This window comes from Odocoileus virginianus, chromosome 4, assembly GCF_023699985.2.
Source record: "Odocoileus virginianus isolate 20LAN1187 ecotype Illinois chromosome 4, Ovbor_1.2, whole genome shotgun sequence".
In the NCBI taxonomy this organism is placed as follows: domain Eukaryota; kingdom Metazoa; phylum Chordata; class Mammalia; order Artiodactyla; family Cervidae; genus Odocoileus; species Odocoileus virginianus.
This window is the reverse complement of record NC_069677.1, coordinates 972,914-1,000,335: the sequence shown is the minus strand read 5'-3', so window position 1 is coordinate 1,000,335 and position 27,422 is coordinate 972,914. Positions and strand designations below refer to the sequence as shown.

The window sequence follows — 27,422 nt, the reverse complement described above, 5'->3', positions numbered from 1 at the left end:
AAAATCCATAGATGTTCAAGTCCCTTTTATAAAATGGCATAGCATGTATTCATGTTTATAAATTACCTGATTGAGGGTATACATGTAAAATTTTAACTAATGTAAAGAAAGACTGTGTCAGTTGATTTTCTATGACATTTCTTGTTATAGTGCTTAAATATAAAGTGAACCATGGTTATTAGAGCTGTTAACATATATATATATATACTATATATATAACTTGTTTCTTTAAAACTGTCTTTCTGTAGGCTCTATTAGATTCTATGACTTTGCTGGCAAAACTCCTTTGCTTCAGATGAAATTCAAGCAAGGAGGTACTGCCCTTGCTTGGGTACCACGGCTGGTAAGCTTATTATAATGAATTTTACTAAAAATCTATTTGTAAATATGATATATCAGTGCTATTTCTTAGAAATATAGATATTTTCTGACTCTGGATTTTAGAGAAGAATAAAAATTCGAACTTAGTTTGTCCATTCAGAATATGATAGAAATCACATCATGACTTTGCTATTGTGTTTTTAATGAAAAGTCTATTCTTATGCCACCTATAGTTTAGAAATAATTTTGTGTTAAAAAGTAATCACCTGATAGAACTTTGTGTATCTGTCTTCTGTTTGACTCTAGTTCATTCTGTGTACTTCTAGAATGTCTACAATGTGCTGGGCCTATTTCTAGATTCTGGGAATATAGCAAAAAGACAAAAATACTTGCCAGCATGAACCTTTACCCTGATAGGAGAATGTTATACCCCCATGGGAGATGGTGGGAAAGACAGACAGTAAACAAAATAAGTAAATTTATGTGATATGTTAAATAATGGGAAAAAATTAGAGCTTTGTTCTAGTTGTTTGTTGCTGTGTAGTAAACCACTCCAAATGTAGTGGCATAAAAAAGCAATCATTTTTTTTGCTCACATACTCCGGTTTGGGAATTCAGACAGGTGACAGCAGAGATGGTTTATCCCTTCTTCATAGTATCATGGCTTCAGTTGGGGAGACTTGAATGGTTGGGGCCTGGAGTCATCTAAAGGCTCCTTTGTCCCAAGTATAGCACCTGGGTTGAAGGCTGGGTTAAGCTGTGATGCTAATAGGAGTGCTTACCTGAAGCCCATGTCACACAGAGAGGTCATTATCACAGCATGGTGGCCTCAGGGCAGTCGAACTTCTTCATGGCATCTCAGGGCTCCAAGATCTTATGTTCCAACAAAGAAGGCAGAAGCTGCTGTCATTTCATGACCTGGCCTTAGAAGTCACATATTATCACTTGTACTATACTCAGTTAGGGGGTGAAACAGCCACAAGCACCACACAGATTCACAGAGAGGAAGTTCAACTATTTTTCTATAGGAGGTATGTTGAAGAATTTGCAACCATGTTTTTATAAAACGTCATGGGAATATTTGGGGAATGGTTTATCCTTAATCCTTTGAGTTGAAATCAAAGAGAAAATGTCCCATGTCCAAAGCAGATGTAGAGATGGCTGGAATGGAGGGGACTTTAATGATGGGATCAAGATCAGGAGAACTTAGGCCAGGAAATAGAAGCAGAACGATGATGAGGCTAGATTAAGTAGAAACCATGGAATATTTAGATTACCAAACCTGGATCATTCTTTATCTAATCTATTTACACTCTTATCTGAAGTCTTTAAAAATACAGCTTATCAAATTGAATCATTTTTTTCAGAGTTTTGTGGAATGTTCATAGGGCGTTTAATTTTTAGCCTTAAATCCAAGTAATGATCTTATAGATATTATGCTAGAATTTCCCCTTCTCCATACCCTCTTACCTTTCTGGAAAGCTGCATATCATTCTTCACAATTTAGCTCAGGTCAAATATCATTGCCTCTGCCCAGCCCTCTACGAACCCATCTTGAAGGGTACTCATTTCCTTCATGATCTAGTACTGTGTTTAAGGACTGTGTATATACCTCTTTTGTAGCACTTAATCACAGTGTACTAAGATGACTTGCTTCATTGTCTGTCTTTCTCACCAGACTGTGTTCTTCATGGCAATACCATATCTTATTCTTCTTTGTGTTAATACTTCCAGTGCCTCTACACTTACTGGTACCTATAGGCACTTAGTAAATTTGAATAAGCCACATTCAATTGGAATTGAATGTAGTTCTTATTCCCAAGACTTTCATAATTGCCTGGCCTTAAGGGATGATCACTCCATTCTAAAGAATACCAGGGCTCTTGCCCTTTTCCTAAATGCCTTGCAAGATGGCAGATTTAGTACATACAGACATTGCTAGATTTATATCTCCAGCCAAGACTTTTCTTCTAAGCTGCAGATTATTTGTCATCTTCATTTTGAGATCTCCAGGGGACCTCAAACTCAACATGTCCAAGATTAAGTTCATAATCTTCTGCTGGTCCCCACTCCCGCTCCCCCCACTTCAAAACAATAAATGCAACAACAGTCCCACACACTCACATACCTGGCTCCCTTCCAGGATCTCCTGCCTCAGTAAATATATGTCATTCTTGACACGTCCCTCTGCCTCATTCCCCATATCTAGTCACCACCAAATAGGACCATTATACCCATCTCTAAAATGTGTCCAGGTCTCTCAGCTCCACTATACCACCTCAGACCACATGACATTAATCAGTCTCCAGGAGTAAAACAGCCATCATTTTAAAAGTCTCCCTACACAAAAATAAACTCAAAATGGATTAAAGATCTAAATGTAAGACCAGAAACTATAAAACTCCTAGAGGAAAACATAGGCAAACACTCTGACATAAATCACAGCAGGATCCTCTATGACCCACCTCCCAGAGTAATGGAAATAAAAACAAAAATAAAAAATGGAACCTAATTAAACTTAAAAGCTTTTGCACAATGAAGGAAACTATAAGCCGGGTGAAAAGACAGCCTTCAGAATGGGAGAAAATAATAGCAAATGAAGCAACTGACAAAGAATTAATCTCAAAAATATATAAGCAGCTCAATACCAGAATCATAAATGATCCAATCAAAAAATGGGCCAAAGAACTAAACAGACATTTCTCCAAGGAAGACATACAGATGGATAACAAACACATGAAAAGATGCTCAACATCACTCATTATCAGAGAAATGCAAATCAAAACCACAGTGAAGTTCTATCTCATACCAGTCAGAATGGCTGCTATCAAAAAGTCTACAAACAATAAAAGCTAGAGAGGGTGTGGAGAAAAGAGAACCCTCTTACACTATTGATGGGAATACAAACTAGTACAGCCACCATGGAGAACAGTGTGGAGATTCCTTAAAAAACTGGAAATAAAACTGCCATACGACCCAGCAATCCCACTGCTGAGCATACAAACCGAGGAAACCAGAATTGAAAGAGACACGTGTACCCCAATGTTCATTGCAGCACTGTTTACAAAAGCTAGGACATGGAAGCAACCTAGATGTCCATCGGCAGATGAATGGATAAGAAAGCTGTGGTACATATACACAATGGAATATTACTCAACTATTAAAAAGAGCACATTTGAATCAGTTCTAATGAGGTGAATGAAATGAGCCTATTATACAAAGTGAAGTAAGTCAGAAAGAAAAACACCAAATACAATGTATTAATGCATATATATGGAATTTAGAAAGATGGTAATGACAAACCCTATATGCAAGACAGCAAGAGACACAGATATAAAGAACAGACTTTTGGACTCTGTGGGAGAAGGCGAGGTTGGGATGGTTTGAGAAAATAGCACTGAAACATGTATATTACCATATGTGAAATAGATGACCAGTCCAAGTTCGATGCATGAAACAGGGTGCTCAAAGCTGGTACACTGGGACAACCCTGACGGATGGGATGGGGAGGGAGGAGGGATGTGAAGGGAGCTAGGAGGGGGGTTCAGGATGGGGGATACATGTACACCCATGACTGATTCATGTCAGTGTATGGCAAAAAGTGCCACAATATTGTAATTAGATTCCAATTAAGATAAAATTAACTTAAAAAATAATCTTCTTAAAGTCTCCTGTGCATCCTGTCTGAGCCACCTCAGATCCATTCTCTACATTGTACCTAGGATGATTTTCCTGAAATAGTAGATCTGATCATGTCACCTCCACACTCTACATCCCCAAACTAAAAACTCTTTGACTCCTTACCTCTCTGGGATGAAAACTATCTTTAATGTGACATATAAGCCATTTTGTGAGCTAATGCTTGTGGAAGCACTGTTCCCTCACTCAGTCTGTTTTAGTCAAACTAACTTTTTCCTGGTACATTATTTCCTGCCACATGACCTTTGCACAAGCTGTATGCTCTCCCAGAGGTATTTTTATGCTTAATTAACTCCTGAGCATCCCTCTGTTCTCAGATTCATCATATCTTCCTTAAGGAAGCTCTCAGTCTAGGTCAGCTTTCTTTGCTATACATTCTCAGAGAATGTTTCTTTCCTTTAACACTTATTTAAGCTTATAATTCCACATTCCTTTGTCTGGTTGATTAATGAAGCTCCAATACTTTGGCCACCTGATGTGAAGAGCTGACTCATTGGGAAAGACCTGATGCTGGGGAAGATTGAAGGCAAAAGGAGAAGGGGATGGCAGAGGATGAAATGGTTAAATGGCATCACCAACTCAATGGACGTGAATTTGAGCAAACTTGAGGAGATAGTGGAGGACAGAGAAGCCTGTTGTGCTACAATCCATGGGGTCACAAAGAGTAGGACACGACTTAGTGACTGAACAATAACAACATGTCCTCCCACTCAACCATTAATTTGTGAAAATGGCTTGAGACTGACTGTCTATGCTTACTTTTGGGTTGCTGCTGACAGGTCTCTGGCACATAGTAGATAGATTGTCCTTGTTTACCTGTCTCATGGTCAGCAGTGATAATGGACTGTCCTAGAAGAGATGGAGTTTACCATAAAGTAGTATAAGGAATTATCAATGGGCCCTTATTTTAGTTCATTATTTAGTTAAATTACTGAAGTCGAAATAAAATACAGAAAATTTTCCAGGAAAGAGTACTGAAGTGGGTTTCCATTTCCTTCTCCAGGGGATCTTCCTGATCCAGGGATCGAACCCTGGTCTCCTGCATTGCAGGCAGATTCTTTACCAAATGAGCTACTAGGGAAGCCCAATTATTTAGTTAAATTACTTAAGTCTAAATAAAATACAGAAATATCTGTAATTCGCTCAGTCATGTCTGATTCTTTGTGATCCCATGGACTATCCTCTGTTCATGGCATTCTCCAGGCAAGAATACTGGAATGGTTGTCATTTCCTTCTCCAGGGGATGTTTCCTGATCCAGGGATTGAACCCAGGTCTCCTTCACTGCAGGCAGATTCTTTACCATCTGAGCTACCAGGGAAGCTCATAATGCAGTGCAGCTCTCTTAATTAACTAATTTTGGAAAACTTGCATTTCTTTTTTGTCCAAGATAAGCTATGGTGGAGCACAGATCACTGCAGGATTTGAAGATGGCGTTGTTCGAATTCTTGAACTTTATGATCCAAAAGGGCTCACGGTTTTTGTGGGACGGAAGAAAGTTTCAGATGCAGATATTCGTTTGAAACAGGTTTTCAAACCTCATACTGCTGCTGTCACTGCTTTAGCTTATGATCGTGATGGAGAAGTTCTAGCCACAGGGGTAAGGAGTAAATTTCCTTTTGTTTCCTATTGCATTTTTATGGTTAACCTTGCCTTATTAGTCTTCCTACTTAATGATGCCTTCTTTCCTTATATTTCTTTCCAAGAACATATATCTATTTCTTGTTTTCTTTGTATTCACATTCTTTCAGTATAGTCTGTGCCTGACTATAAAATATTAAAAATATTCTTACAAATTGAATTGTAATGCTTATTTTAAATGAATAGAAATTCTCAACTGGGAATAAGGCAGCATGTTTTATGTATGGTCAGTGTTTTAAATGAGGAGAATAACCATGTAGATTTGTTATGTATAAATAGGTGAGGATATGCATTGTGGATTTTTTTTGTGAATTAATCTTATACACAGGTATGGTGATCATTTTTTTCTTTAGAAACACAAGAAAACATGTGACAGGTTTGTCAAACATTCTCACAGGGAAAATGAAGCAAATATTTGAAATAAGAATGTTCCCAGAATAATTTGGGATATATGATCATTGTAGGTATAAGTATACAGTGGGTGTAATATAGCTGTTAAATATTTCTTTGTACTCTCTGGAATAGATTTCATAATAATATATATTTGGATATCTCTCTTTCAATTAGAGTAAAGATAAAACTGTCTTCTTTTTCGAAGTGGAAAGGGACTATAAGCCTATTGGTTATATTACTACTCCTGGACCTATTTGCCAGTTAACATGGTCTTCAAGCTCTCATGTAAGTAGTTATTTGTCTTCACATTTAAATCTCAATTACTACATAGTGAAGTGATCTGTTAGAAAATAGCGGGTGGAATTACTAGCTCCGCTCTTGGGTCCTACAGCGAGGGGCCAAGGAAGCTGTTCAGCTTGACTAGTGGAACATCACTCAGGAGCTCCAAGCCACCACCCTCCATACTCCCACTACCTCTTCTCTCTTCCATAATGTAATCAGTCTATTATATCAGACTTTGCTTCAACACCTGCCTTGCCTCTTGAGAACCTGTATGCAGGTCAGGAAGCAACAGTTAGAACTGGGCATGGAACAACAGACTGGTTCCAAATAGGAAAAGGAGTATGTCAAGGCTGTATATTGTCACCCTGCTTATTTAACTTATATGCAGAGTACATTGTGGGAAACGCTGGGCTGGAAGAAGCACAAGCTGGAATCAAGATTGCCGGGAGAAATATCAATAACCTCAGATATGCAGATGACACCATCCTTATGGCAGAAAGTGAAGAGGAACTAAAAAGCCTCTTGATGAAAGTGAAAGAGGAGAGTGAAAAAGTTGGCTTAAAGCTTAACATTTAGAAAACTAAGATCATGGCATCTGGTCCCATCATTTCATGGGAAATAGATAGGGAGACAGTGGAAACAGTGTCATACTTCATTTTTTTGGGCTCCAAAATCACTGCAGATGGTGATTGCAGCCATGAAATTAACAGATACTTACTCCTTGGAAGGAAAGTTATGACCAACCTAGAAAGCATATTAAAAAGCAGAGACATTACTTTGTCAACAAAGGTCCGTCTGGTCAAGGCTATGGTTTTTCCAGTAGTCATGTATGGATGTGAGAGTTGGACTGTGAAGAAAGCTGAGCACTGAAAATGGTTGCTTAACTGCGGTGCTGGAGAAGACTCTTGAGAGTCCCTTGGAGTGCAAGGAGATCCAACCAGTCCATCCTAAAGGAGATCAGTCCTGGGTGTTCATTGGAAGGACTGATGCTGATGCTGAAGCTGAAACTCCAATACTTTGGCCACCTCACGCGAAGAGTTGACTCATTGGAAAAGACCCTTATGGTGGGAGTGGTTGGGGGCAGGAGGAGAAGGGGACGACAGAGGATGAGATGGCTGGATGGCATCACCGAGTTGATGGGCATGAGTTTGAGTAAACTTTGGGAGCTGGTGATGGACAGGGAGGCCTGGTGTGCTGCGATTCATGGGGTTGCAAAGAGTCAGACATGACTGAGCAGCTGAACTGAACTTGCTTCAACAACAAGACTTTATCATGAAACACAACACATCAGAATGTGTTGACTTGGGTCTGGCAGCCCTTCTGACATTAAGTTCATTTCTAAGGTCTGAATGTATTTGTCCTCATCTTTATCTCTTTCCTGCTCCTCTGTCTGAATTTCACCTCCATATTCTTTTCTAACTTCCATTGCCTGTTTCCTAACAACAATGGTGATTCAGCATTGACTACTAATCTTGCTAAATGCCTCTAATTTCCCTAATTTTGAGCATAGCATAATTTAATAACCTGAATATTGATTGTCTAAGCCAGGTACTGTACTAGGGTCCTAGCAAAATAATAATACTGATGAACTACATAGATGTACTATCAGAATTTTGGGGATAGCATCTGTAATCTATTTTAAGAAGTTATATTGTTCTGTGATAGAATTATTTAAGGTTTCACAAGGGAATGGGTGACTAAAATATCAGTATCAGTGGTATAGATAGTATGTACTATGAATATGGGGCTTTTCTGGTGGCTCAACAGTAAAGAATCTGCCTTCAATGCAGGAGCCCCAGGGAGACACAGATTCAATTCCTGGGTCAGAAAGATCCCCTGGAGAAGGGTATGGCAACCCACTCCAGTAATCTTGCTTGGAGAATCCCATGGATAGAGGAGCCTGGCAGGCTACCCTGGCATGGGGTTGCAGAGTCGGACACGACTGGAGCGACTTAACAGGCACATACACACTATGAATATAGAGCAGGGGACTATCAAGAAAGGGGGAAGTTAACATGTTATGTTATATTATTCTACCTTAATCTTAAGGAATTGGCAGAATGTGAGTCAGAGGGGAGGTGAGTGCAAGTGGTATAGGTGAAGGGAATGAGAGCTGCTGCTCTTTGTTAAAGCATGAGTAGTTATATCACAACATATTTGTGCATCATTCAATCATTTCTCTCGATATTAAAGTCACACACAAAAAAAGCAGTGCAACATTTTTCAGGAGTTAGGAATGATGGGTGGGAAAGGGGTGGATTTGACTCTATAAAGGCGCAGCTTGAAGGAGATCTTTTTGGTGGTGGAGTAGTTTGTGTTTTGCTTGCTGTGGATGGTTACTTGAATCTGCACATGTGATAAAATGACATGGAACTATACACACATTCTATATTAATGTTGATTTCCTGTTTTTGATATTGGTGCATAAGAGGTAACCAGTGGGAGAAACTGGGCAAAGGGAACATGATACCTCTTTGTACTATCTTAGTAACTTCCTATGAATTAATATTTCAAAATAAGAAATATTTAAAGAAGTAAGCAGAAAAGACCCCTCTCTCCCTCCACCAGGATGAGATGGTTGGGTGGCATCACTGACTCAATGGACATGAGTTTGGGTAAACTCCGGGAGTTGGTGATGGACAGGTAGGCCTGGCATGCTGTGGTTCATGGGACACAGCATGAGTTGGACACGACTGAGCAACCAAACTGAACTGAACTGAACTCCCTCCACCAAAACAGATAAAAAGACATTTCAGGCAGTGATACCAGTTAGCACTTGTATTTCTAACATTGTTTGGGAGTTACTAACGTAAAAGTAAATTACTCTCATTTCACAATATATACATGTATCAAATCATCATGTTGTACATCTTTTTTTTTTTAGTCTTTTTTTTCCATTTATTTTTATTAGTTGGAGGCTAATTACTTTACAATATTGTAGTGGGTTTTGTCATACATTGACATGAATCAGCCATGGAGTTACATGTATTCTTAAACTTATACAATGTTATATCAATTATATTACAATGAAAGTGAAAGAAAAAATAAATTACCATTTGTAACTGCACAAATAGCAGTAGCTGTTAGCCCTGCCAGCTCAATGGTCAGTCCTGTAACCTTCCTGAATGCATTAAGCTTCTGTCCATTATTTTCTTTTCGAGTAAGAGTACATCACTCAAGTAACTATTCTACCTACAGTTGTCACTACTGTGATCACTTAGGCAGTAGTTACAAGGGAGAAGTTATAAAGGAGCCAGATGAGAGGCAGGTAGATCTATTAGGCAACTGTGTTCCAGAGAAGATGACACCAAGGTGTGGATAAAAGCTAGGAAGAACTGACAGAACTTGATGATCTTTTGAATTTCTGGGGATAATTTTGAGGTTTATAAATGAAATTCATTGGAGTTTCTCTAAATGTTATTTTTTTTCTCTCTTCTGCATTTTCTGAGAGCACCATTTTTCCTATTTCCTAAGCCAGGAAATCTTTGAGCCACCTCTTCCTGACCTCTGACCACCCTGCTTCACCACCCTTCTCCACCCTGCCGTTGGTGAAGATGCATCTTAAACATCTGTTAAATCTGTCTCTTCTGTGTCCTTTTTGCTCCTCTCTGTTTCATCCATTAAGCTTTGAACTTGATCTTCTATGCCTAAAATGACCTCCCTTTTATCATCCTGACACACATCAACTCACTATTTTTTAACACACACACATAATTTACTAATGGGGGCTTTTTTGATGGCTCAGATGGTAAAGAATCTACCTGAAATGCAGGAGGACTGGATTTGATCCCTGGGTCATCAAGATCCCTTGGAGAAGGGAATGGCTACCCACTCCAGTATTCTTTTTTTTTTTTTTTCCCACCCCAGTATTCTTGCCTGGAGAATTCCATGAACAGAGGAACCTGATGGGATACAATCCATGGGGTCTTAAAGAGTCAAACATGACTGAGTGACTAAGGCTAACTAGTTTACTAATATTCTAATAAAGATTTTTATATGTACATACGTAACAGTGATAATACCCCCGTTTTGTAATGTCCTTACCAAATTTGGAATTGAGGTATTACTGGCCTTATTTTTGAAAAAAAGTCTTTTCTATTCTCTTGACCTGAATTGTGTGTAGGAGGAATTTTAATAATTTCTTCAACAGATATAGAACTATAAACTGCTAAAAGAAGATAACTACCACCCCACAATTTTATACCCAGTGTTGCTGCTGCTAAGTCGCTTCAGTCGTGTCTGACTCTGTGTGACCCTATAGACGGCAGCCCACCAGGCTCCGCCGTCCCTGGGATTCTCCAGGCAAGAACTCTGGAGTGGGTTGCCATTTCCTTCTCCAAGGCATGAAAGTGAAAAGTGTAAGTGAAGCTGCTCAGTTGAGTCCGACTCTTCATGACCCCATGGACTGCAGCCTACCAGGCTCCTCCGTCCATGGGATTTTTCCAGGCAAGAGTACTGGAGTGGGTTGCCATTGCCTTCTTCGATACCCAGTGTTAGTATCATTCAAAAATGAAACTAAGTAAACAATAACGTGACTTTTTGGATGAAATGAGCAACTCCTGTTCCCATGCAGCTTTGAAAGTGAAGTCACTCAGTCGTGTCTGACTCTTTGTGACCCCATGGACTGTAGCCTACCAAGCGTCTCTGTCCATGGGATTTTCCAGGCAAGAATACTGGGGTGGGTTGCCATTTCCTTCTCCAGGGGATCTTCCTGACCCAGGGATCGAACCCAGGTCTCCCGCATTGTAGGCAGACGCTTTACCCTTTGAGCCACCGGGGAAGCCCCTAGGGTTATATAAATGTTTTAAAGGCAAATGCCCAGCAGAATGTCAGGCTCACATTTCTGCATTTCCTTTTTCTCTGATATCCTGTGCCCTTAAGTTCTAACTTTCTTGTTGGTTGCTTTGAATTTCAACTTGTGTCTGTTTATGTCTGTTGTTTTTTTTCAGTCATTTAATCATGCCTGACTCTTTGTGACCCCATGGACTGCAACATACCAGGTCTCCCTGTATCCTTCTCCATCTCCCAGATCTTGCTTTAGCTCATGTCCATTGAGTCAGTGATGCCATCCAACCATCTCGTTCTCTGCCATCCTCTTTTCCTCCAGTCTTCAATCTTTTCCAACATCAGGGTCTTTTCCAATGAGTCAGCTCTTCGCATCAGGTGGCCAAAGTATTGGAGCTTCAGCTTCAGTCCTTCCAATGAATATTCAGGGTTGATTTCCTTTAGGATTGACTGCAGTCCAAGGAACTCTCAAGTCTTCTCCAGCACCACAGTTTGAAAGCATCTATTCTTTATGTCTGAGAGAATGCCTAAAGCTCTAGAACACTGCATTCTGTTTGGCTTCTAGGTCCCATTCTGTAAGTTGGCCAATGCCCTGAGAAGAAAAAGTGCAAAGAATGTTCACCTCACCTCAACTAGCTTCCCTTTTCCTGCAATCTTGGCTTCAGAGCCATAGTTATACTGATTTCTCTGTGATGTCTTTAGCTGGTTTAGCAAACTTTTCTTGTTATTGAATTGTTAGCTAATATATAGCTAATATAGGGATTTTCATCTGTTTATAAATAAGGTTTGGCTAATATTTTCTTTCTTCGTAGTTCTTCAGTTTTGTTATTAAAATATTTTAATCTCCTAAGATGAATTGTAAAATATCCCTCTTTTTCTTTTCTCTTGAAGACTTTAAATTAGAATTTTAAATTTTTGGCAGGCTTGGTAATGGAGTCATCAGAGCATGGCATCTGAGGTGATTTTTTAAAAATTAATTCAATGACTTTAATAATTGTGTGTGTGTGTGTGTGTGTGTGTGTGTGTGTGTGTGTTCAGTCATGTCCGACTCTTTGTGACCCCATAGACTGAACCCGCCAGGCTCCTCTGTTCATGATATTTCCCAGGCGAGAATACTGGAGTGGATTGACATTTCCTACTCCAGGGGATCTTCTTGGCCCAGGGATCAAACCTGTGTGTCTTGTGTCTCCTGTATTGGCAGTCGAATTCTTACCTCTGCGCCACTTGGGAAGTCATAGTTCTTTAAAAATTTTTAAAGTCTGCTGCTGCTGCTGCTAAGTCGCTTCAGTCATGTCTGATTCTGTGCGACCCCGTAGACGGCAGCCTACCAGGCTCCTCTGTCCCTGGGATTCTCCAGGCAAAAACACTGGAGTGGGTTGCCATTTCCTTCTCCACTGCATGAAAGTGAAAAGTGGAAGTTAAGTCACTCAGTCATGTCCTACTCTTCATGACCCCATGGACTGCAGCCTACCAGGCTCCTCCATCCATGGAATTTTCCAGGCAAGAGTACCGGAGTGGGTTGCCATTGCCTTCTCCATTTTAAAGTATAATTGACATAAATTAGTTTTAAATAAACAACATGATTTGATACTCGTATGATTTGCCACATACTGATTGCCACAATAAGTATAGTTAACATCTGTCACTGTACATGAGAACTTTTGAGATCTATTCTTTTTTTTTTTTCATTTTTTTTTTATTAGTTGGAGGCTAATTACTTTACAATATTGTAGTGGTTTTTGTCATACATTGACATGAGTCAGCCATGGATTTACATGTATTCCCCATCCCGATCCCCCCTCCCACCTCCCTGTCTACCCGATCCCTCTGGGTCTTCCCAGTGCACCAGGCCCGAGCACTTGTCTCATGCATCTAACCTGGGATGGTGATCTGTTTCACCCTAGATCTATTCTTGAGCAACATTCAAGTAAGCAAAGTATTATTGACTATAGTAATCATGCCGTACATTACATTCCCATGACTTAATTTATAATTGGAAATTTGTACCTTTTGAACCCTTTGCTTTACCCATCCCCAAACTACTATAGCAATCACCAGTGTGTTTTCTGCATCTATGTTTTTTTTTTCCCTTAAGATTCCACATACAAGTGAGATCATAGTATATTTATCTTTTTTTCTACTTATTTAACTTAACACCTTCAAAGTCTATCCATATTGTTGCAGATTACAAGATTTCATTCTTTTGTGGCTGAATAATATTCCATTGTGTTATATAATCATAATGGAATATTTTCTTTTCTTTCTCCATTCATCCTTCAGTATACCCTTAGACTGTTTTCACATCTTAGCTATTGTAAAGAATGTTGCGATAAACATGAGGCTGCACGTATTTTTTCAAGTTAATGTTTTCATTATCTCAGATAAATACCTGGAAGTGAAGTTGCTGGCTTATATGTAGTTCCTTTTAATTTTTTGAGGAATCTCCACATTGTTTTCAATAGTGGCTGTACTGATTTATGTTACTACCAATAGCATTCCCTTTTCTACACCTTAGCCTGCATTTCTTGTCATTTTGATGATAGCTATTTTGGCAGAGGAGCCTGGTAGGCTACAGTCCACGGGATCACAAAGAATTGGACATGACTGAAGCGACTCATTCTGAGAGGTGTGAGGTGATATCTTGTGGTTTTGAGTTGTAATTTCCTGATGATTAGTGATGTTGAGCATCTTTTTATGTACTCATTGTCTGTCTCTGTCTTCTTTGGAAAAATGTCTGTTCAGATCTTCTGCCCATTTTTTAATTAGATTGTTTGTTTCTACTACTGCTCAGAGTGCATGCCTGGGAATTAGGGGCAAGCCCTTCAGTTACAAATGGGGTTAGCGGTCCTCCAGCCTCATTGCAGAATGATGGATCAGGTTTCATGGGGAAAATGGTTTGACAGGACACCTGTCCTTGCATGTTGGCTGGTGTGTTTGAGAAATCCACTAGAGGAATGCTTTTGCAGCTTTAATCCTTTTACTTTCCCTCAGACCCCTCTTTTGCATCTTCTCTGTATGTATTCTTCCAGCTATTTTATAACTTGTCCACACTAATCAAATGCCACTAGGTCCACTCTTGTTCCTCAGCTCTCAGCAGGTCAAAAACCCTGGTCTTTGGGGGCATCTCTGAGTTTACAGACCTTCCCAGAACTTTGTGCTTTCTGAGAAAGTCCATAACACCTTAGGCTCCATACAGAACCCTGCCCAGTTCCCTGCTCTCAATTTCTTAATGGAACATGTATCTTCTGACAAATCACTTCCATAGGAGCTCTGGATTCACAGATGACAGGGATCTGTTCAGACACAATCATGTAACGTGCTCTGAGCTTCTTCACATTCACAGGGTATATCATAATTTACCATATGTATGTAGATTTATTTTGGGGTTCTCTTCTGTTCCATTGATCTTTATGACTTTTTATGACAATACTATACTTTGATTACTATAGCTTTACAGAATAGTTTGAAATCAGGTAGTTATGATGCCTCCAGCTTTTTCTTTCTCAAGATTGCTTTGGCTATTATGGTTCCAATCAGATGTGTTCTTGATTTAGTTTTGGTAAGCTCATTTTCCCCCCTAGGGAACTTGTTTCTTGTTGTCTGTAATTTTCATAATATTCTTAATGTCACAAGATATATAGAGATGTTTCCTTTTTATTTTTTTATATTGGTTATTTTTTCCCCTCCCTCTTGCTTAATCTTCCTAGAAGTTTGTCAGTATTTTCAAGGAACTTTTCACCATATTGATTTTATTTTGTTTTTTGTTTCATTAAGTTATGTCCTTTTATCATGATCCTGTACCTACTGTGGGCTTCCCTGGTAGCTCAGCTGATAAAGAATCTGCCTGCAATGTAGGAGACGCTGGTTTGATTCCTGGGTCGGGAAGATCTGCTGGAGAAGGGATAGGCTACCCACTCCAGTATTCTTGGGCTTCCCTGGTGGTTTAGCTGGTGAAGAATCTGCCTGCAATGCAGGAGACATGGGTTTGATTCCCCAAGTTGGGAAGATCCCCTGGAGAAGGGAACAGCTACCCACTCCAGTATTCTGGCCTGGAGAATTCCATGGACTATTCTATGGGGTTGCCAAGAGTCAGACACAGCTGAGCAACTTTCACTTTCATACCTACTGTATTAAGAGTTTATTTTCTAATTTCATGAGATGGATACTTACATTAGTTATTAATCTTAATATTCATCTTTACGTGCATCCTCACTTAGAAAGGATGATATCTGAGCTGTGAAATCCCCCTCCTCTTCTGTGTTCTCTCCTAGGGGCATGAGTCCTGACCTGATTGCTTCTCCTCCCTACCCAACTCCTTGTGGATCTCTTTTGTAGCCTTGGTTGCAGAAGACCTTTCTATTAGTTTCTAGTTTATTTTCAGTGAGAATTGATCCATATATAGGGATTTTTTTTGGTGTGTTTATAGCATGCATTGAGCCCAGTGTTGTCCTACTCTGCGTGTTGTTCTCTTTTAGAAATACTAATTTCTTAGGCAGTCAGTTCAGTCACTCAGTCATGTCCAACTCTGAGACCCCATGCCAGGTTTCCCTGTCCATCACCAACTCCCAGAGTTTGCTCTTAATTTCTAAACACATGGAATTTTTACTTTTAAATTATTGATGAAGTGAATGAAGTGTTAGTCGCTCAGTTGTGTCTGACTCTTTACAACGCTATGGACTGTAACTTACCAGGCTCCTTTGTCCATAGAATTCTCCAAGCAAGAATGCTGGAGTAGGTAGCCACTCCCTTCTCCAGGGGATCTTTCTGACCCAGGGATCGAACGTGGGTCTCCTGCATTGCAGGCAGATTCTTTGCCATCTGAGTTTAATTGCATTTTACTTTAGCTCTATTATTTTAATCTTTTGAAATTGAGGCAAATTTTATAAATAGTCTTAATGTACTTGTAAATATTCTGCCTGTGTTTTATAAATATTCTTCATGTGATACTGTATGTAGCCTGTTCTCAAAGTTCTATGCAGTTTTTGCTTATGTCTATTAGCTCAGATTTTTAATTATATAGTTAAATTATTTATTTCACTTTGATTTTTCTATTCGCTTGTTACTGAGAGACTTTTAAAAATCTTTATTTTTTCCCCTCGTGGTTCTGTCCTTCTTTGCTTTATATATTTTGAAGTCATGATATTAGTGAAAGTGAAACAGTTAGTTGCTCAGTCCTGTCTGACTCTTTGCAACTCCATGGATTATAGCCTGCCAGGCTGCTCTGTCCGTGGAATTCTCCAGGCAAGAATACTGGACTGGGTTGTCATTTCTTTCTCCAGGGGATCTTCCAAACCCAGCGACTGAACCTGGGTCTTTGGCGTTGCAGGCAGATTCTTCACCATCTGAGCCAACAGGGAAGCCTATTAGGTACATAGAAATTTAATGCATCAATTTTCTAATAAATTAAACCTTTTATTATGAAGTAAAATTTTCATCTCTATTATTTGTTTTATGTGTGTCTTTTGTGAACAGCTAGATTTTAAAAATATCCAATCTGATCATCTTTGTCTTTTAGCTGAAGCACTTAATTAATTTATAAGTAATATAATTATATAATAGAAATTATATAATTTACTAAATTATATTACTTATAAATATATAGTATAATGGTTATATATTATATTACATATTATTATTATATTACAGATTATATTATTAACTATTGTATTGTATATATTATATTATTAAATTTATACATTATATAAATATTATATATGTATAATTATACAATTATATATCATATATACAATAGAAATATTATATATAATATACATAGTATGTATATTATATATTAGATTATATACTGTATATATTATATTATATTTTATATTAATCATTATATTGTATATTATATTTATATATAATATTTATTATATTATTTATATATTATATTTATTAAATATTTATATAAATATATATTTATATCATGTATGTAATATATAAGATATATAATATATAACATATGTATTATATATAAATTTATATTATATATTATATACATATAATAAAATATAAATATATAATAAGTAAAATATTATAGATAATATTATATTATGTTATAATTATATATTATGTATATTATATATTGTATATATTATAAATTATATTAATTTATATAGAATTATACATATAATTATAAATAATATATATTTATAATATATTATAATATACAATATATTATATATTATATATAATATCTATAATTATATATAGTTACATACATAATTATATATATATTATAATTCTAATTATATGTAAAATATAATTTTTTATATAACTATATTACTTACCAATAAATATAATTATAACCATATATATTATTATTTAATATATTATATATATTATACATGATATATATTATTATTTTAATCATTATATATAATGTATATTATTATATTGTATATATAATATTACAATATATATAATTTTCATATATATAATATATAATAAATATAATATATGTAGTAAATATAAAATACTATATATAATAATTATATATTATATATATTATATATAATATATGTTATTACACATATTATTATATATCATATATTATTATATATTATAAATTATATTATTATAATATTTAATTTACATATAATTATAATTATATAAGATAAACTTATATATAATATATATAATAATATATAATATATAATTATATATAAATATAATTAAATTAAATATAATATAATTTATATATAATATAAATATATAAAGTATATATAATTAAATAATTATAATTATATGTATATATTTATATAAATTTACATATTTATAATATACATTAAATATATCAAAATTATATATATTATATATAATTATATGTAAATTATATTATTTCTATAAATTATCTAAATTTATAGTTTAGATCAAATCTACCATCTTATTTTGTGCTTTTTAACCCTTATTTTCTTGGTTTTTCTTTCCTTATTTGTCTTATTTTGGATTGTTTTTCCTTAAATAATCATTCTATTTTTCCTTTTGCTTGTTTGAAAGTAATACAGTTATTTCTATTCTTTTAATGTATACTTTACACTTTAACATATGTCCATAACCTATGAAAGTTTATTGTTGATTCTTTACCCAAGACAATGCAAACACCTTAGAAATCTTCTCTCTACCTTCCTTCTGGAATGATATTCTATTGCTGTGTATTTTAAAAATAATGTTTTAAGATATATACATACATATGTATAAGTTTTTTACAATTGATGTATTGTTGATTTTACAACATGAGTTTCTAGTGTACAGCACAGTGATTCAGTTATTTTTTTTTCAGTTTCTTTTCCATTATAATTTACTGCAACATAATACATTTTGTGGTGCCATAACAGTAGGACCTTGTTGTTTATCTATTTTATACACAGTAGTTTGTATCTGGTAATCCTAAATTCCTGATTTATCTCCCTCTTCCCCCTTTGGTAACCATAAGTTTGTTTTCTATGTCTGTAAGTCTGTTTCTGATTTGTAAATTAGTTCATTTGTATATGTTTTTTTAGATTCTGCACATAAGCAGTATCATATGATATTTGTTTGACTTACTTCACTTATGATGATGATCTCTAAATCCATCTATGTTGCTGCAAGTGGCATTATTTCATTCTTTTTAATGGCTGAGTAATATTCCATGGTATATATATCACATCTGCTTTATCCATACCTCTGTTGATGGACATTTAGGTTGCTTCCATGTCTCGGCTATTGTAAATAGTGCTGCTATGAGTATTAGGGTGCATGTATCTTTTTGAATTGGAATTTTCTCCAGATATATGCACAGGTGTGGAATTACTGGATCATACAGTAACTCTATTTTTAGTTTTTTAAGGAATACCTATATTATTCTCCATAGTCACTGCACCAATCCACATCCCCAGCAATAGTGTACGAGGATTTGATTTTTAAAACTTGTATTTTTTAAATCTCCCAAGATATATTCAATTAACCATTACTAAGAATTACCCACATATTGACCACTTTCTTTGATATTTATTCCTTCTTTCATTTGGGAAATTTTCCTCTTATTTGCAGGTTTGCTGTTTGCAAGCTCTCTAACTTTTTCTGGAAGTTTTTCTTACAGTATTAAAGGATATTTTTGTTGGCATTGAATTCTAGATAGCAGTAATTTTCTTTCAGCTCACTCAAGATGTCATTCCACTGCTTTCTAACTTCAGTTACTTCTACTACCTGTTGGTGCGATTGTCACTCTTTTGAAAGTAATTTGTCCTTTTTTGGCAGTGTTTTGGATTTTCTGATTTTAGTGTTCTGCAATTTGTTTTGATGTATATAGGTGCTTGAATCCATGGGTTTGTAACTTGTATCAATTCTGGGGGGAAAAATTGAATCAATTTGTCTTGAAATAATTGCTTTTGTTTTTTTCCCTTTCAGATGTGATCAAGTATGTTAGAATTTCTCAATCTTACTCTCTAAATGTCTTGCCCTATCTTCTGTATCTTCTAACTTAAAAAAAAACTAAGTTGTATTTCATAGATTTCTTCTCATCTTTTTTCTACTGACTAGTTATCTCTTCAATTATTAGTGTTAAAGTCACCCTTCACCATACTAATTTCAACTTTTGTATTTTTAGCTCTTGAAGTTTTATTTGATTATTTTTTGTATCTGTTTTGTTAGTTTTAATAGATAAAACTGTTTCCTGCAGATATTTTAAGATTTTCTCTTGTAACTTTAAACATGGTAGGCATAATTATTTTTTGGGCTATGTCTGATCATTTCAACATCTGAAATCTTAATGGATTTTAAAAATTTTGTTGACTCTCACTCCTGATGTTTTATTTCTAATATGTCTGGTTATTTTATTTTAATGAATATGGATTTACCATATCTTCACTGAAAGGATAAATGAATACCCTTTTCCTTTCTTGAAAAAATAATATTCTGAGGAGAAAAGTGTGAAAGGATACACATCAACTTCTCAGCATTCATTATACCTGTTGAGGGTGAGGGAGAGAAGTGTAGTATTTAACTTTGATTTCATTTGTGGCAATATATATATTACTATTCTGATTTGACTCATAAAACACAGCTGCTCTGAGGCTCACCTTCTCTCTTTTTATAGTGCTGTTATCTTCTGACCACCTGGTCACGTCTTCCCCTTTTAAAAATTTTAAGACTGTGATTATCTTTCTCTTCATCCAAAGTATAAACAATTATCCTGAATGATATTAACACCATGTGCCTAGTTGATCAAGTTGCTTCAGTGTCCTGACCTTTTCATTTCACATGACCTTTACAGTTTATCCACACACTCAGAGCCACCCACTGGGCACTATGACCACCTGTTGATTAATTTGCTAGAGCTTTCATAACAAAATAGCCACAGTCTGTGTGGCTTAAAGAGCAGAAATTGATTTTCTCACAGTTGTTTAGGCTGGAAGTTTAAGATGAAGGTGCTAACAGTTTAGATTTCTTCTGAGGCCTCTCTCCTTGGCTTGCAGATGGCCGCCCTCTCATCGTGTCCTCACATGGTTGTCCCCCTGTATCCTAATCTCCCCTTCTTATAAGGACACTGGTCCTACTAGATTAGGGCCCTCTCTATAGACCCTGTCTCCAAATACAGTCACATACTGTATATGAATTTGTGGGGACATGATTTCAACCACAAAATCTTATAAAAATTCAGCTTTAAAAGTCAACAGTTCAGATAAGATGTTTGGATGGCATCACCGGCACAATGGACATGAGTTTGAGCAAGCTCTGGAAGATGGTGAAGAACAGGGAAACCTGGCATTCTGCAGTCCAGGCGTTGCAAAGAGTCAGACACAACTGAGTGACTGAACAATGAACAATTCAGATAGCTCACATTCTGACCTCAGCCTCTCTCTTGTCCAACCTGTTCACTTGGTTACTTCTGCTCCACTTGTTCTCTGAAGGCACCTCTTGTTCCTTCACCATATGTTTTCTCTCACCTATTAGTCCATTCTAGTCTTAAAGTGAAGTCACTCAGTCGTGTCCGACTCTTTGCAACCCCATGGACTGTAGCTCACCAGGTTCCTCCATCCATGGGATTTTCCAGACAAGAGTACTGGAGTGGGTTGCCATTTCCTTCTCCAGAGGATCTCCCCTACCCAGGGATCAAACCTGGGTCTCCCGCATTATAGGCAGATGCTTTACTGTCTGAGCCACCAGGGAAGTCTTAAGACTCTTATCTTAAGTTCCTCCTATATCTGGCTTAAATGTCATGATTCTTTCTATCAATAAGGTTCAGTAACACTCTTCCAATGCCTTGAGCTCCTTTCTCTTTTTTTCATACATTTCTGGCAAAAACCCATCCCTGACTGTACCCAGTTGATCTATATTTGCCTACAGTGATTACCAAGGGCAGTTAGAGATAGTCATGCAACAGGAAAGATTAGCTTCTTCATGATTTAGTGACTCAAATGGCCTCAACACAATTCATAGTAGGGCTTAGCGATTCTATGATGTTCTTATCAACTCTCTTTCACCCACAATGATCATTTTAAAACTCCTCCTCTCCTCAAAGCTTCAAGTCTCCCACTTGCTCACTCACTCTCATTCTCAGCATCACTTATTTCATAGAACAAGTAGGAGACCTATGCCAGGAACTCCTTCACCTTCCCACTACCAAATGTAAAATCCTATTACTTCTGCAGGTACCTGTTCCTCTTCCCTTTTTATTTTTCTTACAGTAGAGGTGCAATGTGCCTTCCTGCTTGAGGCCAATTCCCCCTTGTGACCTTGGGAGTCTACTCGCACTGATTTCATCATTTCACACTGTTTTCTCTTTTCTGTCATATAAATTTAACCCCACCTGTTTAATGAATTATTTCCATTAATATTGAAATATATTCAAGCCCTCTTACTTATTCAGAAAAAATTCCTTGTCTTCATGTTCTTTTCCAGTAACTGCCCCATCCTTCTCCTTCCATTTTTCTCCTAGGGGTTGGTTATTCCCATGAACTGCATTTCCTTACATCCTACTTCTTCCTTCACATGCTCTTACAAGTTTGTTGTCTCATAATCCTACCTGGTTAACACTTGCAGAGATACCAGTCGTATCCATTTAACAATTTTAGTTCTTATCTTTTTATCCCTCTTAACCTCAGTTGACCTTGTTGACCCTCATTTCCTCTTTGAAATACCATTTCCCTTCGACTTTTTGGGACATTATTCTCTCCTGGTTTCTTCTCCAATGTCTTGTCACTCCTTCTCAGCCTTTTTCATTCAGGCATTGAGTGTTGCTTCTCCTAGGCTCTGTCCCAATCTCTCCTCTCACTTCTGTTCTCTTGACCTTAGTGATACCACCAAGGCCACAACTTTCTTAAAAGCCCATATATGCCACAGGATATTTGCACATGGTGTATTCTTTACATAGCATATTCCCTCAAGCCCTCCCCCAAGTAATTATGGAAATAATCTTCTACTCATCCTTCACATCGACTCTTAGGTACCACCTTCTCGGGAAACCTTTTACAACCTCTTTGTGGTACCTCTGCAACACTGGTTGCAGTTATAATTTACGTTTATTTATATGATTTGTTAAATGACAAGCTTTCCCATTGGAGGTAAGCTCCATAATGGCAGAGACAATTCCTATTTTTCTTATTATAATTTTACCTCTAGTACCTTACAAAATTCTGAGTACATAGTAGGTACATAATAGAGAAGTATAGAATAAAATATCTGAATGAATAAACATTTTGAATAATGCATCTATGGAGTATCAAGATGGGAATTTCCCACATGTGGTTAAATACATGATTTTGAAACTCAGGAGAGAGGTCTGGACTAGAGTGATGAATTTGGAGTCTAATTGCTTGTGAGTGGTAATGAAGCCATGATGGCTACAAGATTTCTCAGTGGACGTTTATGGAGAGAAAGAATAAAAGGGGAGAGAACAAGAATCTTGGGGCATTCACATTAAATGAATTCAAGCAGAGGATGATTCATCAAAGAAGGCAGAGGTTGTATATATGCTGTCCACATACTGCAGATTTTCCTTGGAAGTCCTAATTTTAATATTCTGCCCTTTCAACTGACATATTTCACAACTTAATTTTTGGCTCAGAAAAGAGGGCATCTATAAAGGAAACAAATATAAATCTAATTTTAACATTTGGTATATTAATTAATAATGATATAACTGTATTTATGTGTATAGTGATTGGTAAGATTGACTTAGTTCTTCACTGTGGTTATTGCTGGTAATAAGTATCTTTTTAAAATGGCTAGTATACATAGCAATTATAGGTTTTATAATTTTAAAATTATAGTTTAAAATATTTTCAAACTGTGCTTCTGAAAGCTTGCCTAAATGTAAATGATATGTTTAATCATTTTTTTTTTTAGCCTGAAAGTACTTTACTGATTATTTGTGAGGATGGCTATGTTCTTGAAGCTCCATTTCCAGCTATAAAGGAGGAAGAGGAGGACCATGACGTAGTTTCCTATGAAATCAAAGACATGTGTTTAAAATATTTCCATTTCACAAGTGTCAAATCTAAGATTCTGGTATGAAATATCCTTGAAGTATTGTCTTCTAATTATTTTCTTTCTTATGATATAAAACAGCCCGTGTTAAGTGCTAGGAAAATATGAAGAAGAAGATACAAACTTTTACTTTAAGGAGCTTATCTGGTAGAAAGCAGCTAACTGTTAGAAGGAGGTAATGAATAGATACTAAAATCACAGTGCAAAGAAAAGAACTTTAGAGGCATGCAGAGGAAAGAATATATGGTTGTGATGGAGGGATGAGAGGAGGTCAAGGATGACTTCATTGAGCAGACATTTAGTATTTAAAGAAAGGGAAGGATTTTGAGAGGTTAAAAATGGGAAAGCAATAAAAACTTAGAGAACATCCTGAGGGAAGGCAGAATTGCAAGAGATGTTTGTTGTTTCAAGATGTCTTGTTGTTTCAAGTGATGAAGACTGGGCCATGAAACGGAGGGATGCAGTTTGTAGAGGAGTTTGATAGGAGTCTGTGACCACCACAAAGGACCCCTTAAATTCTCGCCAAGATGATTTATTCCTTAGGCCACTGAAATAAATTGTGACAGGTTTTTTATTGTATTTTTTAATTTAATTTTTAATTGGAGGATAATTACAATATTGTGATGGTTTCTCCTATATGTCAGCTATAGGTATACATATGTCCCCTCCCTCGTGTACCTCCCTCCCACCTCTCTCCCCATCCCACCTCTCTAGGTTGTCACAGAGCATGGGCACTGGCTGTCTATTTTACATAGATATAAAGGATAGACCAAGGGACACCAAGGGAACATTTCATGCAAAGATTGGCCCGATAAAGGACAGAAATGGTATGGAACTGACAGAAGCAGAAGATATTAAGAAGAGGTGGCAAGAATACACAGAAGAACTGTACAAAAAAGATCTTCATGACCCAGTTAATCACAATGGTGTGATAATTCACCTAGAGGCAAACATCCTAGATGTGAAGACAAGTGGACCTTAGGAAGCATCACTACAAACAAAGCTGGTGGAGGTGATGGAATTCCACTTGAGCTATTTCAAATCCTAAAAGATGATGCTGTCAAAGTGCTGTACTCAATATGTCAGCAAATTTGGAAAACTCAGCAGTGGCCACAGGACTGGAAAAGGTCAGTTTTCATTCCAATCCCAAAGAAAGGCAATGTCAAAGAATATTCAAATGACCGCACAATTGCACTCATCTCATATGCTAGTAAAATAATGCTCAAAATTCTAAAAGCCAGGTTTTAACAATTCATGAACCATGAATTTCCAGATGTTCAAACTGATTTTAGAAAAGGCAGAGGAACCAGATCAAATTGCCAACATCTGCTGGATCATCAAAAAAGCAAGAGAGTTCCAGAAAAACATCTATTTCTGCTTTATTGCCTATGCCAAAGCCTTTGACTGTGGATCACAATAAATTGTGGAAAATTCTGAAAGAGATGGGAATACCAGACCACCTGACCTGCCTCTTGAGAAACATGTCTGTGGGTCAGGAAGCAACAGTTAGAACTGGACATGGAACAACAGACTGGTGCCAAATAGGAAAAGGAGTATGTCAAGGCTGTATACTGTCACCCTGCTTATTTAACTTATATGCAGAGTATATCATGAGAAATGCTGGGCTGGAAGAAGCACAAGCTGGAATCAAGATTGCCGGGAGAAATATCAATAACCTCAGATATGCAGAAGATACCACCCTTATGACAGAAAATGAAGAGGAACTAAAGAGCCTCTTGATGAAAGTGAAAGAGGAGAGTGAAAAAGTTGGCTTAAAGCTCAACGTTCAGAAAACTAAGATCATGGCATCTGGTCCCATCACTTCATGGCAAATAGATGGAGAAACAGTGGCTGACTTTGTTTTTCTGGGCTCCAAAATCACTGCAGATGGTGATTGCAGCCATGAAATTAACAGATGCTTACTCCTTGGAAGGAAAGTTGTGACCAACCTAGATAGCATATTAAAAAGCAGAGACATTACTTTGCCAACAAAGGTCCATCTAATCAAGGCTATGGTTTTTCCAGTGGTCATGTATGGATATGAGAGTTGGGCTATAAAGAAAGCTGAGTGCCGAAGAATTGATGCTTTTGAACTGTGGTATTGGAGAAGACTCTTGAGAGTCCCTTGGACTTCAAGGATATCCAAGAACCAGTCCATCCTAAAGGAGATCAGTCCTGGGTGTTCATTAGAAGGTCACTGAAGCTGAAACTCCTATACTTTGGCCACCTGATGTCAAGAGATGACTCATTTGAAGAGACCCTGATGCTGGGAAAAATTGAGGGCAGGAGAAGAAGGGGACAACAGAGGATGAGATGGTTAGATGGCATCACCGACTCAATGGGCAGGAGTTTAGGTAGGCTCCAGGAGTTGGTGTTGGATAGGGAGGCCTGGCGTGCTACAGTTCATGGGGTTGCAAAGACAGACACAACTGAGTGACTGAACTGAACTGAATTGAAAGGACAGACTTTTGGACACAGTGGGGAAAGGAGAGGGTGGGATGATTCGAGAGAGTAGCATTGAAACATATATATTGTCAGTTTTTGAGGAGGGGATTGATATGATGGCTCATATAAATTTGGAAGTTAATTCTCCAGGGTAAACAATAAAAAGGTGAAAGATGGGCGGTCAGGATGCTAGTGTTAGGGGGCTTTTAGCTAGTTGATAGAGGCTAAGGATATAAATCACTTTACTACCAAAGATAAATCACCTTCTTTCATGGACTATTTCAATCCACAGAATTCATGGATTGACAATGATAGGCTCTGAGAAAAATTTTACTTAGCTTCTCTCTTAGGAAAAAAAGGCAAAATAATTTCTATAAAACCGGGATCAAATTCATGTTGATATATGACAGAAATCAAACCAATATTGTAAACCAATTATCAATCAATCAAAAATAAATACTAAAAAGAAAACAAAAAACCAAGATCAGTGGGAGTTATGCAGTAAGTCATTCCAATGATTTGAAAATTTTAATGATTAAGATATATTCCCAAACTGATAATAATTAAAAATAAATTTTATCTTTAAATTATGAAAGTATGTAACAAATTTGTAGGAGACTTGGAAAATACAAAACAAAGTTACATATAGTTCCACCATATATTACAATTATTTTTTTAAAAGTTTTAGTTGGAGTGTCAATATCGAACTCTCAAAAATTAATAGAATGAATATGTAGAGAAGTAGAAGGATACAGTAGACCTGGAAAGCACTGTGAACCGATTCAACATAATTAAGATTTATACAATTTTCACACAGTAGTAGGATACAATTCTGTTCAAGTTCCCATAGACTATAAACTAGCAGGCTCTGGAACATATCCAGGGACACAAAACAAGGTACAAAAATTTCATGGTCTAAAGGTATTGAAATCATACAAAGTCTGTTATCTTACCAAATTGATAATAATTTTTTTTCCATTTATTTTTTTTTTTTTTTAATTTTTATTAGTTGGAGGCTAATTACTTTACATCATTACAGTAGTTTTTGTCATACATTGAAATGAATTAGCCATGGATTTACATGTATTCCCCATCCCAGTCCCCCCTCCCACCTCCCTCTCCACCCGATCCCTCTGGGTCTTCCCAGTGCACCAGGCCCAAGCACTTGTCTCATGTACCCAACCTGGGCTAGTTATCTGTTTCACCCTAGATAATATACATGTTTCAATGCTGTTATCTTGAAACATCCCACCCTCGCCTTCTCCCAGAGTCCACAAGTCTGTTCTATACATCTGAGTCTCTTTTTCTGTTTTGCATATAGGGTTATCGTTACCATCTTTCTAAAGTCCATATATATGTGTTAGTATACTGTAATGGTCTTTATCTTTCT

At 36.8% G+C, this 27,422-nt stretch overlaps 1 protein-coding gene across 7 annotated transcripts in view; it reads left to right on the top strand.

Moving 5' to 3' along the window:
- LOC110128743 (cilia- and flagella-associated protein 44) overlaps positions 1-27,422 on the top strand; it is a 148,611-nt gene that overhangs the window by 37,447 nt on the left and 83,742 nt on the right. For 5 of the 7 annotated variants that reach the window (XR_011487194.1, XM_070465929.1, XM_070465927.1 and 2 more), the window contains exons 13-16: positions 249-343; positions 5,409-5,618; positions 6,227-6,337; positions 23,447-23,608. Coding sequence is in view for 6 of the 7 variants with exons in the window: in XM_070465929.1 (XP_070322030.1) it covers positions 249-343; positions 5,409-5,618; positions 6,227-6,337; positions 23,447-23,608 (578 nt within the window). In the remaining variant the exon portion in view is untranslated. The remainder of the gene's footprint in view (positions 1-248; positions 344-5,408; positions 5,619-6,226; positions 6,338-23,446; positions 23,609-27,422) is intronic. The other 2 variants (XM_070465930.1, XM_070465931.1) reach the window with 2 other exon arrangements.